Raw genomic sequence first — 17,642 nt, forward strand, 5'->3', positions numbered from 1 at the left:
GGGTCTGAGCTGCTCAAATTAGTGTGTCCAGGATTGGAGCATCTATTGTAATTGTATGAAAAACACTGAAAATAATGTTAAAGTATTAACCACTAGACGACCATGGGCGTACAGGTACGTCCAGGATTGTTTACGGATGTTCAGAGCGGGGCCGTCACGTGGCCCCGCTATGAACCGCCGAGGCCCCGGGTGCTGCATGTAGCCCGGGACCGCGGCTATTAGCGGGCAGGGTCCGATCGCTGTGCCCGCTAATCAAGTAATCAAATGCAGCTGTCAAAGTTGACAGCTGAATCTGGTTGCTTGCTGTCAGCCATCCCTGGTGTCTAGTGGGGTGGATCGCCCCCCCCGGGACGTTGTCCCGAAGGAACGATCCACACATCCGGCTCCGGCCGGGGTTTGCACCATAATGGTGCTGATTCCGGCTTGGCACTCGATTGCTTTCGGCTGCAGCAGCCGAAAGCAATCCAGTGCCTATCTCTGATCTATGCAGTATATCTTTACTGCATAGATCTCAATGAGAGATCAGTGTGCATATACTAGAAGTCCCCAAGGGGGAATAACCCTAACCCCAGGGGGGCTTCTAGTATAAGTGTAAAAAAAAAAAAAATAATTATTTATAAAAAGCCCTCTCCCCTAATAAAAGTTTGAATCACGCCTTTTAAAATGTTATAAATAAATAAACAAACCAGGGTTGTGGAGTCGGTAAGCTGCAGCTCCGACTCCTGAATTTTATCAGAACAGACTCCGAATCCTGCTCCTTCATAAATGGCCAGTCATATACCAGGGGAGTTATATATCACACTGGCTCAGCAGCTTCTCCCTAATGTCCTACATGATCCTGGGGCGACTTCTGAGGGAATAAAGCAATACTGTATATAAAGCAGATTCTCCTGTGTGTGCAGTGGATGCAGCCAGTCTCCAGCCTCAATGTCCTGAACTACTCACAACTAGACTAGATGGAGCAGGTGGTCTTTTCCTGCTGACAATCTTCTATGTTTCTAACTAATAGTCACCATACACACAGAAACACTGCTAACAATGCCAGATCCCTGTAATATAGAGGTCAGACATAGTGATATAGAGAGGGGTCACACATAGTGATATAGAGGTCACACAGTGATATAGAAGGACACTGTGGGGGCGCGCACACACACACATCCTGCTGCAGCAATAGCATACACACACCCACACAGCCTGCTGCAGCCATAGCGCACACACCACACACACACACACACAGCCTGCTGCAGCCATGGCGCGCACACACACACAGCTTGCTGCAGCCATAGCACACACACACACACACACAGCCTGCTCCGGCCATAGCACACATACACACCGCCTGCTGCAGCCATAGTGCACACACACACACACACACAGCCTGCTGCAGCCATAGTGTACACACACACACACACACACACACACACACACACACACACACACACACACACACACACACACAAAGCCTGCTGCAGCCATAGCACACATACACAAAGCCTGCTGCAGCCATAGCACGCGCACACACACACACACACACACACACACACAGCCTGCTGCAGCCATAGCACACACACACACACACACACACAGCCTGCTGCAGCCATAGCACACACACACACCCACACACCTGCAGCCATAGAACACTAAAGAAAAACACACAATCTTCTCCCAGAGAGAAAACACCACACTGAGGACAGAGGTTACTGCTACACTCGTTATGTCTTCTCCTACTCTATATTACACAGGATATCTCCATATTACACTGCTGCTCATATACAATCATCCAGCATCCAGGAAGAGAATAGCACAGATCTCCCCCCACACAATGGACTCTTCCAGCTCAGAAACAAACTGCCAAATAGTGACCGACAACTTTTCCTCGACCACCCTTATGTTATAGGGCCAGTGTCTTATTACTGATATATTCCCTGGCCACCCTTATCTAATAGGGCCAGTGTCCTATTACTGATATATTCCCTGACCACCCTTATGTAATAGGGCCAGTGTCCTATTACTGATATATTCCCTGACCACCCTTATGTAATAGGGCCAGTGTCCTATTACTGATATATTCCGTGACCTTCCTTATGTGATAGGGCCAGTGTTCTATAAGAATGTTGCTCATAATATATATTCATGAGCAAAACAAAAGATTTTTTTAAAGCTGGAGTCGGTACATTTTTTTTTCCAACTCAGACTCCAGCCAAAACTAGCTCCAACTCCGACTCCACGACTCTGACTCCGACTCCACAGCCCTGAAACAAACATGTTTGGTATTGCCGTGTGCGTAATCGCCCGAACTATTAATTTATTTCATTCCTGATCTCGCAAGGTAAACAAAGTAAGAGCAAAAAAAGTCCCAAAGTGCAAAATTGCGCATTTTTGGTCGCATCAAATACAGAAAGATTGTAATAAAGACAGATCAAAAAGTCACATATGCGCCATCAAGGTACTGATAGAAAGAACACATCATGGCGCAAAAAAGGACACCTCACACAGCCTCATAGACCAGAGGATAAAAGCGTTATAAGCCTGGGGATAGAGCGATTTTAAGGAACAGATATTTGTTTAAGCCAACTTATAATATAAAAGTTATACATGTTGCATATCGTTGTAATCGTAACAACTTGAGGAACATATATAACAAGTCATTTGTACGCCAGGGCAAACGGCGTAAAAGCTTTTTTTTTTTTTTTACACACATCCTGCTGCAGCAACAGCATACACACACACCCACACAGCCTGCTGCAGCCATAGCGCACACACACACAGCCTGCTCTGGCCATTGCACACATACACACAGCCTGCTGCAGCTATAGTGTGTGCACACACACACACACACACAGCCTGCTGCAGCCATAGTGCACACATACACACAGCCTGCTGCAGCCATAGTGCACACTACACACACACACACACACACACACAGCCTGCTGCAGCCATAGTGTGCACACACACACAGATTGCTGCAGCCATAGCACACATACACAAAGCCTGCTGCAGCCATAGCACACACCCACATACAGCTGCAGCCATACAGCCCCCCCATTTACACACTACAGGTATACAGGACTCCCCCAACTATACACTATAGGTATACAGCCCCCCACCCCAAACTATGCACTACAGATATGCAGGACCCCTAAAAACTATACACTGTAGGTATACAGAACCCCTCGAACTATGCACTACAGGTATACACTAATTCCACTGATGAAAAAATACCTTTAGATTGGCCTCCTGGGCACCTTAGAACAAATCTAATTAACACACTGACACTTTATACCCGGGCAGCGCCTGGTACATTTTCTAGTGTGTGTATATGTATATATGTGTGTGTGTATATGTATGTATATATATAATATATATATAATTTTTTTTTTTTTTTTTAATTTAGTGTGAAAGTTTTAGCGCCGCAGCCCGATGAGCGGAATACAGATAGGGACAAAGCGCTTCGCTTCATCCTTACTGTATATTCGCTAATCTCTAGTCAGGACGATTTTTGTGATCGGTCCAAAAAATTTTAATTTACGGTAGTATTTTTCTTTGTTTATGATGTTCACTCTGCAGGATTAATAACATTACAGTTCAATAGTCCAGACAATTCCGCTCATGGTAATACCAAATATTTTTGGTATTTATTTTATTTTTATGTTTATATTTTTTAAAATGCTGTAAAAATAGGAAAAGGGTGCTGATTTCAACAGTTATAATGGCAGAGGTTCTTTCAATATTTTTGAAAACTTTCTAAAACGTATATATTTGCACACTTTTTAAGTCCCTTTAGGGGACAATCATTCAATTGTTAATACTGTTCCATTCATAAAATAGCAAGATCTGTTTTCTGCTAACAGAACCTGAGCCAGACTCAGCAGCAGAGACACTTCAGCTGCGATGGAATTTGTGTTTATAAAGTACATGCTTTCTGTTTCTGGCTAAAAGTATTACAAACAAAAATTTGCAAATGTGATATGAACTAACAGTAGTTTGAAAAAATGTGTAATTTAGGAATGAACTAAATGTGACAATATTGGGCAAGAGAATTGGGTTAATCTTGAATTTGGAACCAATCTTTAAATATTAATGCTAGTTTGTATTTTTTTTTTTTTTCAGAACATGGGCCTGGCATTGACATATTCACACCTGGGAAGCCTGGTGATTATGATTTGGAAGGAGGCATCTGGGAAGATGAAGATGCCCGAAACTTCTATGAAAACTTGATTGATCTGAAAGCCTTTGTCCCGGCAATTTTATTTAAGGACAATGAAAAAAGTACCCAAGTTAAGGACAGTGGCAAGGAAGATTTAAAAGGTAAACTGTTATGATGGCCCCAAGACCTTCCAATAGCTGACAATAGTGCTTTATATTATACTTAATAGGCATAGTACAGGCTTCTATAACTGCACATGACCTTTGTGTGTATTGTGGAAACAAAGTTTACTTGTCATAGCTCTTCTTGATTCTTTTTCTAAATGTAAAGTTTTTTTTCATCTAGTCACAAGTTAGGTTATTGATGAAGATCCAACCAAATGTAAATTTTTTTGAGTTTAGAGCGGTGGAGGCGTGCAGCACATTACATTGAGACACTGACCTAACTGGGATCCCGATTTCTGCCTGTTTTACTCAGTGTGAACATACCTTTAAAGTGCCATTTATTTATTTTTTTTTTTTTGCAGAAATCAATAGTACAGGCGATTTTAAGAAAATTTGTAATTGGGTTTATTAGCCGAAACAGGACAACAAAGAGTTAATTTACAGCTACATCACCGGCTATCTCCTCTGACAGTCAGCTCTGACCTCTGAATACAGCTTTAGGCTATGTTCACACTACGTATGTTTCCGGCCGTAGTGCGAACCGCAAATATACGCACGTAGTTTTGAGGTTGATGCGTTCGCTTGAAAGTATACGATATACGGCCGCACAATGCACACTACGTATCAGCTTACGGCCGGATCTTATACGGCGCCGTGAAAAATGAACAAGACAATTGTTTGAGGACGGAAATGTTGAAACTTACGGCCGTGGATTTCAGTGCGGTCCTGTACAAAGTACTTATTTCAACCAAATTGAACTTTTTTTTTTTTTTATCGATCCAAAAGGTTCTGTGAGTTTTATTGGGCTGGGCGAAGATTTTCAAGTAAATGACCTGTTTCAGATTGCTTCGAAACAAGCTAGGGAAGCATAACTGTACTACGGGCGTATGTTCCCGGTTCGTACGCATCCGGCCGCATGTCTATTATTTATTTATTTTTTTTTTATTTTTTTTCACACGACCGGAGTTTCAGCCGCACATGTACGTCGGCGTACGAACTAGGGCCGGAAACATACGCAGTGTGAACATAGCCTTAATGGAGATCCCTGCTGTGTAATCCTTTGTTCTCTGCTGATGACTAATCTCTCCTCCCTCCTCTCCCTCCCCTCTCTATAGAACAGTCAGGGTTGTGTCTGATACAACAAGTCATGAGTTTCCTGATATTTTGCAGTGAATGGAAAAGAGGAGGGAGGGGGGACCTGGGAAAAGGCTTTTTGAATGCAGATAATGGCATATTTGCCTAATAAACCCAATTACAAAGTTTCTTAAAATCACCTGGACTATTGATTTTCTGCAAAAAAACAAAAACTAAATTATGTTCTTTTATTCTAATCTGTTTCTATTTTCTGACTTTAATTTTCTTTCAATTTTTGGATGTTGTTTGGACGTTGTCAATGTGCCTGAACTGTTTTTAACAGCATTTAGTGATATGTTTTACAGCAAAGGTCAGGGACATAGATGACAATAGACAGGATCTGTTCCCTTTACATAAATGAAAAAAACATTATTGAACATTACTGTGACCTTTGTAGAGGTCATTCCACTGGGAGCTGCTTTTGTCCCCTCTATCTACTGATGTCACATGTCACTGTAATGCTTTACAGTTCACTTTACAGCAGCCTCCTCTTATCACCACAGACAGGATGGGAAGTCACAGCTTAGTTTTAGACCGAGTAGTAAGAATAAAAACTACAAGATTTCAGGTTTATTTTATAATAGAGATAGAAAGATGGAAAATTAGGAAAAACACGTTCAACATAAAAACGTATAGGTCTCTTTCTGACATCACATTTGTCAGTACCGATGGGCGGGGGTAAGTCACTTACCTTTGTCCTGTCAGATGGTCGATATATATGTATAGAGTCTGCTCTCGGGCAGGCTCTATGCAAAGATCACCGATAGCATAGATTAGTGTTATGGCATAGCATAGATCTAATATATACAATCTATTGATTGCATGCTTTAAAGTGTAATAAAAAGTGTAAAAAAAGTTTTTTAAACGTATTAAAAAAAAACCCTTATAAACCCCCCTCCCAATAAAAGTTTAACATACCCCCTTGCCCATTATAAAAAAATAAAAAATATAATGTATCGTAGTGTGCAGAATTGTCTGATCTAATAAAATGTAACATTAATTCTAACCAGAATTGCAGATTTTTTTCTAAAATTAAAGTGATCACAATTTTTCTGTTACAACAATATGATATTAATAAAAACTAGAGATCATGGCACAAAAAATGACACCCTAACCAGCCCTGTAGGTGGAAAAATAAAAGCGCTATGACTCTTAGAAGGCGAGGAGGACCATTGCATTAAATTGACCCAGACATCCGGGCATCAATGGGCTTGGTCTTGAAGGGGTTAAAGAAGATTCCCTATTAAGGATCAGATCCATTGTTGGCAAGAGATCCCGACGATTTCTAGGTGATCAGGATGACAAAAAAAAAATAACCTCCTATTTAAGGATTGTTCGCAGTTAAGGGCCCCATGGACTGCGAAGCTGACTTGTGAAGAAATCTTGAGAGATTTCATCAGCCTTACTCGAGGCTGCTATTGGCTAGATTCATGGTCCACTGGCTGACCTATCTAGGAAAAACACCTTAGAGAGGTACTCTGAGATAAGATTTTGACTTCTCTCCCTCCATTGTGACAGGGTACAGGGTTTCTTGAAGATTTTTTGGCAGAGTCAGTCAGAATTGCTCATGTGATCATGCCTGTATGTATTAGAGGAGACCCGTTTGCTGATTCAAGAATACTTCACCGTTAAATTATTTGTAATGCTTGTAAGAAATCATAATTTTTAAAATGTATTATAATCTGTTTACTTTTTATTTTCAGATTCTAAAGACTGTAAAGAACGCGATGTCACCACAACAGAGGAACTTGAATTGGAACTGGAAAATTTGGATATAAATGATGATCCCATGGAGCTAGAAGGAGTTGAGGAAGCAGAAGACCTTACAAAAAAACTGCTTGATGAGCAAGGTAAGAAAAAAATATAACCTTTTGTTAACATACTTGAGCTAATTCATGTAAAATTTGGCAAGTACAAATTTATAGTGGACCTTTAAATTAAAGCCAATATACCATCGGTACACCACTTTTTTTGTTTTTTACATGAACAGACCAGCGCTGGGATGCCCAGTTCCCGTGCACGGTTGGTACATTCGCTCTAAGAAATTCACTCGTACAACAATGATAAAAATAAAACCCTCACATAGTAAGAAAGTGCTGCTGGATTTGGTCTGAGTAAGCGTACATTCTGTCGCTGCAACTGATATTTTATTTATTTATTTACACTGATTTTGTTTGGTGCAGAAACACTGCAGATTTTTTGCAATTGATCTGCAGCATGTGAACATACCTTAAAATACAGAGGGAATTGCCCTCACTTGGTGACAGAGCAGTTTTTTTTGGCACAAGTAGATTACACTACAGTATTTGTAGCCCTGTATTCAGTAGAGAGGAGGTATAAGAAAACATTCAAGGAGATATTATCTAAGACCAGCATATATCAATTATATAAAATAAAATTATGAAGAGGTGCTGACCCCTTATAAGTATGCCTGTGCGACGCATGCAGTACACTGCATACAAAACTCCACCAGCTTGGATCTGACGTAGCTTTATGCTATGATTTACGCCAGATCACTGGCATAAGTAGGAGTAAATCTGGTGGGCTGCTGCCGCCACATCCTTTTTGCTCCATGCTTCACCTACACGTGGTATGTGTAAATCAGCCGAAAATTAGCAAATTTGTGGCATCAGTGGTTGACAATTTTCCACCTTGGTGTCATTGGTGCCATAAACGTGTCCCTCCTTGGTTTGACAGGTTTTTTGTACCCAAGTGCTGCCTATGAAAAAGCCTTATTTGTATGCTGCACTGGGATTGGAGCCAACTTCTTTAGACTTCATTCTCAGTGTAGTGCTGGCACCAGACGGCTGATTGGTAGGGAGCTGGGTGTCCTTGCCTACAGGATAGGCTATCAATTGTTTTATCCCCAGACAGCCTGCAACATTGTTGCAAATTATGTCTATGCTTTGTATTGTTATTTCTTATTTATTTTGCAGAACAAGAAGATGAAGAGGCCAGCACTGGGTCTCATTTGAAACTTATAGTTGATGCCTTCATTCAGCAGTTGCCAAACTGTGTTAACCGTGATCTTATAGACAAGGTACTTATTTACAGTAGTAATTAAAGTTAGAAAATAAATGTATGTAAATGATGTGGTTTGTCTGCACCTCTCGCCTGTTTCCTGCTCATGAATATTCATCTGGCGCTTTGCAGTGATGAGCAGACGGAAAGACAGCGTAGCAGAGCGCCACTTCATTATTCCTGAGGAGGAAGGTGTGGCAGAATACTAGCCCCACCCCTAGTGCAACAAACCACCTAATTTTCATATTGGTTAAACTGGCAACAACTCTGAGCACGACAATAAGAACATTACCTTTTATCTTCAGCATCCTGTGTGCCATGGAAACATAATAGCAAGTTAGAGCCTTCTAATCTGCTGATAGTTTCACCTAAAATTTTAGACTTGCATTCCAATAATTTAAATGACTGCTGCTGTGATTCCTAATTTTAATGTCTGAATTTTTAGGCTGCAATGGATTTCTGCATGAACATGAATACAAAAGCAAATAGAAGGAAACTGGTTAGAGCACTTTTCATTGTTCCTAGACAAAGGTAATTAAACCCTATGAAATATGTGTTACTGTTCCTATTAGGTAAGGGCTACAACAAGACATTTGCTGTACCCTAGATGCATGGGGTCCATAACTAAAGGCAGCTTAGGGAAGTAAGCTTCTGGTGTGAAAGGAGTTTTAAGATTGGTATCCTTAAATACCAGCCTATTTTAGAATTCATCTTTGATGTCATCATACCTGAGCTTAGAAGATCAGTTTTTAGAAAAGGCTAAAAGCTGAGCCGTCAAATGAAATTCTTAACTGTTTACAGGTATCGGCAGATTGCTGTGTAAAGTGCCAGATAGAAGCTGCAAAAGCCAAACAGTTAAACATTTTTATATTGGGTATTTATAATAAAAAAAATAAATAAATATAATAGAGAGAGAGATATAAATATATTAATATGACACAGGAGACCACAGGTATGGCTTGCTGTCACTAGGAGGTGTTGACACTAAGGGCCCTATTCCACCGGACGATTATCGTTCGCATAATCGTTAACGATCTCAAACGACCGCCATTGCAGAAGACCTAAAAACGTTCACTCATTTCCATGGAACGATAATCATTACTTATGATCGTATTTGCGATCGTTTGTTCTTCGCTATTGCGTTCGTATCTACTGCGAACGACCGATGTCTTATTCAATGCGAACAATTTGCGAGCGTTTTGCAAACGAGCAACGATAAAAATAGGTCCAGGTCTTATAAAGCGATCAACGATTTCTCGTTCGGTCATTATTCGTTAACTGCATTTCAACCAAACGATTATAGTTTAGATTCGAACGATTTAACGATAATCTGAACGATAATCGTCCAGTGGAATAGGGCCCTTAGGGCTGGGGGCTGGGTCCCCATTTAATTCAGTGACCTTAACATAGTCAGCTAGTGACTACAGTCATGTAATCTTTCTAGTGTATAAACACATTTTGGCTTACAGCAGTGTTTCTTAACTGCAGTTGAGTAACAGGTCAGGATTTGAGGATATCCAATAAAAAGAACATCTGTGATAAGACCTGATGCACTGAGTATAACTATCACCTGTGAAATACTAAGGAAATCCTCTAAACGTGACCTGTTCGGGGGTCTTGACGACAGGAGTTGAGAAACTGACTACTTGGAGTGAAAAGCCTAGTGAAAATGGGGACTCTTGTGCAGGATATACCCATTTGCTAGGTCTGAGCTACCCTTTTTAGCTTAGTTTCAGTTGGAGGCAAACCTATAAAGGTGCCAATTTAAAGAGGATTAGGGGACTTGAGTTGTTCAAGTAATGTGGATAGCCTTTCTCAACAGAATCTTGTAATATTATATTTCCTTTTCAGTGGTAGCGAAAAAAAAAAACCTGTGCACCCTCCCTTCAAAATCAGTTGTTTACTTTAACAGTTCCTCGAAAATCTTCTTCTAAGTTCAGTGGGAGCTGCAGGGCAAATTTCTCATTGTCGTGCTTCTGATCTTTGTTCTAGCAGTTCTCTGGGATCTTTACTTACTGTAGGGAAAACAAAGCCTGACAATTTTACTGATATACCAATGGGGCTCTGCCACTATTGATGTATTTTTGCTTTTGTTTGTGTATTTTCTATTTTGTTTTCAGATTGGATTTGTTGCCATTTTATGCAAGATTGGTTGCTACCTTACACCCATGTATGTCAGATGTTGCAGAAGATCTTTGTTCCATGCTAAAGGGAGATTTTAGATTCCATGTAAGCATGTAGCAATAGATATATATATATATATATTTTTTCTTTCTAGATCCTTTTCTTGTATAAAGATAATTAGCATAAACTAATATGGATGTTTTAATAATTTAGGTAAGAAAGAAGGATCAAATCAATATTGAAACAAAGAACAAGACAGTGAGGTTCATCGGTGAACTTTCCAAATTTAAAATGTTCAGCAGAACTGACACCCTCCATTGTTTGAAGGTTTGCTACACTGTTTTTTATGTAGTTTTCCATTAGATTGTGTAGATCAGGGGTGTCAAACTGGTGTCCCTCCAGCTGTTGCAAAACTACAATTCCCATCATGCCTCGACAGCTAAAGCTTTGGCTGTCCAGGCATGATGGGAATTTTAGTTTTGCAACAGCTGGAGGGCAACCAGTTTGACACCCCTGGTGTAGATGTTTGTGTAATTTGACATTTATATCCTAATATGAGAGAGAGAGAGATAAGAAGATAATCCTTTAACAGTCCCACCATGGGGAAATTCAGTGTGTTACAGCAGCATAGATATTACACATACAAAAAGCTAAAAGGTAAAGTAAAGGCATTACTATTAAGGTAGACAAAGAGAAGAAAAGATAAAAAAGATACAATAAAAACGTTGGCCTATTTTAGTTCTTTTTATGGAGTGATCTCTGCATGGGTTGGTGTTGGTTGTACAGCCTAACAGCTGCAGAAAGGAAGGACTTCCGCTGCTTCTTGCACTTTAGGTGAATTTAACGGTCACTGATAGTACTATTATAGTTGCTATTACGATCTCGTGCATAGGATGGGAGTCATTCTCCAGTATGGAGCTGACCACTGACAAAATCCTTCGCTCCCCCACCACCTGCACCGGTTCCAGGGGGCTTCCAAGGACAGAGCTGACCCTTTTGATCAGCTTGTCCAGTTTCTTCCTATCGCTGGTTGATATGCCGCATCCCCAGCAGGCCACTTAGAAGAAGATGGCTGATGCCAACACAGAGTTAAAGTAGGTCCTAAGAAGTGCTCCCTGGACTCCAAAGGCCCTCAGACTCCTGAGCAGGTAGAGCCTGCTGTGGCCCTTTCTGTACAGTGTGTCCATGTGATCAGCCCAGTCCAGCTTATTATTGAGGACCACATCCAGATATTTATAAGTGTTCACTGTGTCAATGTCCGTCCCCTGGATGTCCACTGGACTTGGAGGAAATTTTCGCTTGCGGAAATCCACCACCATCTCCTTGGTCTTTCTAGCATTAATCCTCAGGTGGTTTCTGCTGGCACCAATCAACAAAATCCCTGTTCACCTCTGTGTACTCCCTGTCGATGAATGCAAACAATGGTAATGCTATGTGTGTTTATGTATCTACAGGTAATGTTACAGGTTACACAGAAATAAACCTCCCTCTACCTTAGTAACTTGGTTGTGCATGTTTAGTACATTAGAGCCTTTTACTTTTAAGAATGCTCCTTTTTTAATTTACATATACTGTGCATTTTACGTCAACAGATGTTGCTGTCAGACTTTTCACATCACCACATTGAAATGGCTTGTACACTTTTGGAAACCTGTGGAAGATTTCTGTTCCGATCTCCAGATTCCCACTTACGAACCAGTGTACTATTGGTAAGAATGTTTTCTCAATGGGCGTCAGCACCTTGGATTTACCACCCTTAACCCTTAGACGACCCTGGACGTAGGGTTACGTCATGGAAGTCTGTCCCCAGACGACCCATGACGTAACCTTACGTCCTGGGTGTTTTTCCCGCTATGAAGCGCGCTCCGGAGCGGAGCGTGCTTCATAGCAGGTGGGGGCCGGCTGCAATCAGCAGCCGGGACCTCACCGGTAATGACACGCTGCAGCGATCGCGCTGCCGCGAGTCATTAACCCCTTAAACGGCGCGACCGCGGCGTTTAAGTGTAAGTGACAGGGGGAGTCCCCTGTCACTTACCGATCGGGACCCCCGCAGTGTGACTGCGGGGGTCCCGATCGTTGAAACGGACTGCCGGAGGTCTCTCACCTGCCTCCGTGCGGTCCGATCAGCGATCTGCTACACTGAGCCTGCACAGGCAGGCTCAATGAGCAGATCGCCGATAACACTGATCAATGCTATGCCTATGGCATAGCATTCATCAGTGTAGAAATCTAAGTATTGTATGTACAAGTCCCCAAAAGGGACTTCAAAAGTGTAAAAAAAAAAAGTTCAAAACACTATTACACTACCCCAAAGCCCCTCCCCCAATAAAAGTCTAAATCACCCCCCTTTCCCATTATATAAATAAAACATATAAAAATGAATAAATAAACATAATATACCGTAGCGTGCGGAATTGTCCGATCTATTAAAATATAACAAGCGTCATTGTGACCGGTAAACGGCGTACACGAAAAGAGGGGAAAAAGTGCGCAGATTACCGATTTTATGTTATATTATATATTAAAAAAAAGTCCGATCTTCACAAATATGGTATTAATAAAAACTAGAGATCATGGCGGAAAAAATGACACCCCATACAGCCCCGTAGGTGAAAAAATAAAACCGTTATAAGCGTCACAATAGGCCCATTTTATTAATATTTAATTGGCAAAAAAAAGGATTTCATAAAAAAAAATATATATAACGTTAGAGAATCTGTGTAACCTGCATATGGTTGTGTTCGGACTGACCTATAGAATAATAGTCTCATGTCGCTGTTACCATATAGTGCATTACGTAGACTCAGGAACCCCCCAAACGTTACCATATTGCATTCTTTCTTACGATTTCACCTATTCATATCTTCATAAATAATATATTTGGAATTCCATCGTACAGGTTATGGTAAAATGAAAGATGCCATTACACAGTACAACTATTCCTGTAAAAAACAAGCACTTACATGGCTTGTAGATAGAAAACTGAGAGTGCTAGAGCTCTTAGAAGGGGAGGAGGGAAAAACGAAAACACTAAGATCAAAATTTGCGCGGTCCACTGGGTCATTTTGGGCCTGGTCCTCAAAGGGTTAAATTACATGAAATGACAAGAAATGTGTATTTATTTTGTTATGAAGAGCAGAAATGCCTTTTGTATACTTATTTTCACTGAGCTGTATTTTTCTAAGTATGACATTCTACCTCGTTATTGCTGGTAAGGAATTCACTTGTCTGTTGTTCATGGCCTTAAGAATCCGTGCATAAACCTTTAATCTTTCCTTACAAGAGTCTTATCTTTCTTACAAACACTGCTCAGAATTAGCAAAAGTCTGGATATTCACAAGTTTGAAAAATATAAATTCATCTTCAAGGAAGTAATGTGTGTTTTTTTTTTTTTTTTTTTTTTTTTTTTTTTTTTTTTTTTATCCAGTGTTTTTCAAACTTTGTAAGCTTTCTACCCACTCATCATCAAATAGTTTTTAAGTCCCCACAAAACTACATTCAATCACTAGCTTAAATAGACTGTCATTAAAAACAAGCTTTTATATTTGGACAGAGGCCTCGATATCTAACATATTTGTAATTTACTTCATTAAAGGAGAAGTCTGTTGAAAATTTTGAATAAAGTATTGTATGGCCCCCCAAAAGTTATACAAATCACCAATATACACTTATTACGGGAAATGCTTATAAAGTGCTTTTTTCCCTGTACTTACTATTGCATCAAGGCTTCACTTCCTGGATAAAATGGCGATGTCATGACGTGACTCCCAGAGCTGTGCGGGCTGTGGCTGCTGGAGAGGATGATGGCAGAGGGATGCTCAGTGTCCCCCAGTGCCCTGTGTCCCCCTGCCATCATCCTTTCCAGCAGCCACAGCCTGCACAGATCTGGGAGTCGGGTCGTGACATCACCATTTTATCCAGGAAGTGAAGCCTTGATGCAGTAGTAAGTGCAAGAAAAAAAGTACTTTATAAGCATTTCCAGTAATGAGTGTATATTGGTGATTTGTATAACTTTTAGGGGGCAACGCAATACTTTAATAAAAACTTTCACTGGACTTCCCCTTTTGAAAAAAAATATTCTGGGTGTAAATGAAAGTGATAACATTGGACACTAGGTGTCGCTGTTTCTGCTCCACTGCCTTTTGCAAATATGTATTTGTCTATGACAACTGCAGGGTTCTCTTGGAAATGCATAATACATTGGTTGATATAAACATTTTTTTGCTAAATGCATTTTATCATTTATCCTCAGTCATTTGGTCTGGGGGTGGAGGTAGATTCAGTGTTTAACTTTAAGGGTATAAACCCACACACCGTATATGCAGCAGATATGCAACAAATACGCAGCAGATTTGTTGGTACAGATTTGATGCTGTGTTCAGTTATTTAGATCTAATCCGCTGCGAGTTTGCTGCGTATCGCAGCAGTAAATACGCTGCATATACGGTGTGTGGGTTTATACCCTAACGCTACTTTACACACACAATCCATCTTGGCATACAGCTTGACCATTTAAATCGGGACTGAACAGAGGACAGGGGTCAGACGTCATCCCAACTGTCTTAACTCTAGGTCTTTCATTCCATCCTATGATGTAAAAGTAACATTAACCAACTAATGTTACAGTCTGGGGTTGCTGCAGTTTGAATACTTTTATGTAACAGAAGGACGTAATATTTACTATATTTATAGACCGTTTGCAATATAGATTGGAAACCCCATTTTAGTCACACTATTAGTATGCCCACTGTATTACATTACACTTTCCTTGTTATATTTTCTTGGAGAAATAGAAAAATGTGGTAAGAATCTGCTATTTGCTAACAGTTCATTTCTGTTTTTACAGACGCCATAATATGTTTATTTTTCTTTGTTTAGGAACAAATGATGCGTAAAAAGCAAGCCATGCATTTGGATGCACGATATGTAACAATGGTGGAGAATGCCTACTATTATTGCAATCCACCTCCAGCTGAAAAAACTGTGAAAAAGAGGAGGCCACCTTTACAGGAGTACATTAGAAAACTGCTTTATAAAGACCTCTCCAAAGTTACAACAGAGAAGGTCAGGCATAATTCATTATGCTTACTATATGCTTACTAGTTTCTGTTGTATTTTTTTAAATTCTATTTTGGACCATACAAAAAAATTACATTAATGACCTATGCTTATGCCATCAATATCTGTTTGGTGCGACCCCTGTGAACCTCACTGATCAGCAGAACAAAGGTGCTTGCTGGAGTTCTTAACTGTGGTGCCAGAAACAACTACATGTAAGACGGGTTGAGTAAAGACAAATGACCATCAAGTGCCACCTATAACATTACTGGGTTCCAGTTGAAAGTGAAAACAACCCTTAAAAAGCACATACCAATTATACCATTCTAGGAGACAAATTCCTTTCTTTTGGCAATTGGAACAAATCCCTGGATCAACATCCCCAAATATAGTACCTATAACTTGTATTATGCTATTACAAAAAGGCCCCACTTTAACCCTTTCCCGTCAGTAATACGTACATATACGTTTCTACTGCACATAGCCCGTGCAGTAGGTATGTACATGCACGTTCCTGACACTGAAGGGGTTTGATGTGTGCGGGACCGCTGCAGTGAGAGCGGCCCCGCTCACATCACTGTCCCGGGGGCCGAGGGTAATGAGAGGCAGCTGTGATCACGCAGCTGCCTCTCATTAACCACTGAAACGCCATGATCTATAGCGATAGCGGCGTTTAAGGTACTCAGTGACAGGACAAGCTCCCGTCACTGAGTGATCGGGACCTGTGGGGGTCCCAATCGCTTGTACCGACGGGCGGGGGTAATCCACTTACCTACGTTCTCTCAGATCAGCCATCTACGGATAGTCTGCTCTCAGGCAGGCTCTATGCATAGATCGCCGATAACACTGATTTATGTTATGCTATGGCATAGCATAGATCAGTACATGCAATCTAATGATTGCATGTTTTACTGTGAAATAAGTGTTTTGTTTTGTTTTTGGTTTTTTAAAAAAAATTATATATAAAATAAAGCTTTTAAAAGTATAAAAAAAAACTTTTATAAACCCCCTCTCCCAATAAAGGTTTAAAACACACCCTTGCCCATTATAAAAATTAAAAATAAATAAACATAATATATATCGCAGCGTGCTTAATTGTCCGATTATATTAAAATATAACATTATTGTTCCTGCATGGTGAACAGGAGAAAAAACACCAGGATTGCTGTTTTTTTTTTTTTTTATGATATTTCATAAATTAATAAAAAGTGATCAAAATTTTTCTGTTTCACCAATATGATATTAATAAAAACTAGAGATCATGGCGCAAAAATTTACACCCCAACCAGCCCTGTAGGTGGAAAAATAAAAGTGCTATGGCTTTTAGGTGGGGAGAAACATTGCATTAATTTGACCCAAACATCCGTGCATCAAGGGGCTCTGTCTTGAAGGGGTTAAATATATAAATATATTCAATAAATAAACAATCACTTCATCATATGGAGGGTTCTGTAGTCTCATGTACAGTCATGGTTACAGGTCTCAGTGTAATCACTAGATGACTAGATAAGATCACCTGTAAGATGTCTTCCCCCCCCCCCCCCCCAAAAAAAAAACTGCAGTTCACAGTTCACCCATTCTTTTTTGCACCCACTCTAATTTAGCACTTTTCTTTCTGCATATACCCAAAATTGTAAATATTAGTCCGCTTTTACTATAGTTGTTGGCACACAGCAGTCAAGACTCCTTTATTATGCTATGTACGCAAAAAAAGAACAGAAAAATGCGCTTTGTCTGATAAGGGGGCACATTACCCTAACCATTATCATTATGCCTAAAGTAAGCCATCTCAACATTGCCTTAAAAATGATTCAGAACTGCACTGAATTAAAATAAGTTACCTATGCTCAAGCTTTGTGTTTCCTTTGTAGGTTTTACGGCAGATGAGGAAATTGCCTTGGCAGGATTCAGAGGTGAAAGATTATGTAATTTGCTGCATGATCAACATTTGGAATGTGAAGTACAACAGTATCCACTGTGTTGCCAACTTGCTA

The 17,642-nt window shown here is 40.3% G+C and overlaps 1 protein-coding gene across 4 annotated transcripts in view; it reads left to right on the forward strand.

Moving 5' to 3' along the window:
• The window catches only part of UPF2 (UPF2 regulator of nonsense mediated mRNA decay), a 49,047-nt gene that overhangs the window by 11,585 nt on the left and 19,820 nt on the right, over positions 1-17,642 (forward strand). For all 4 annotated transcript variants that reach the window (XM_069978736.1, XM_069978735.1, XM_069978738.1 and 1 more), the window contains exons 5-13: positions 4,111-4,308; positions 7,149-7,295; positions 8,382-8,485; positions 8,912-8,997; positions 10,587-10,695; positions 10,804-10,917; positions 12,183-12,299; positions 15,469-15,654; positions 17,520-17,642. The exon at positions 17,520-17,642 is cut by the window's right edge and continues 81 nt beyond it. In XM_069978736.1, the coding sequence (XP_069834837.1) occupies positions 4,111-4,308; positions 7,149-7,295; positions 8,382-8,485; positions 8,912-8,997; positions 10,587-10,695; positions 10,804-10,917; positions 12,183-12,299; positions 15,469-15,654; positions 17,520-17,642 (1,184 nt within the window). The remainder of the gene's footprint in view (positions 1-4,110; positions 4,309-7,148; positions 7,296-8,381; positions 8,486-8,911; positions 8,998-10,586; positions 10,696-10,803; positions 10,918-12,182; positions 12,300-15,468; positions 15,655-17,519) is intronic.

Source organism: Dendropsophus ebraccatus, chromosome 1, assembly GCF_027789765.1.
Source record: "Dendropsophus ebraccatus isolate aDenEbr1 chromosome 1, aDenEbr1.pat, whole genome shotgun sequence".
In the NCBI taxonomy this organism is placed as follows: domain Eukaryota; kingdom Metazoa; phylum Chordata; class Amphibia; order Anura; family Hylidae; genus Dendropsophus; species Dendropsophus ebraccatus.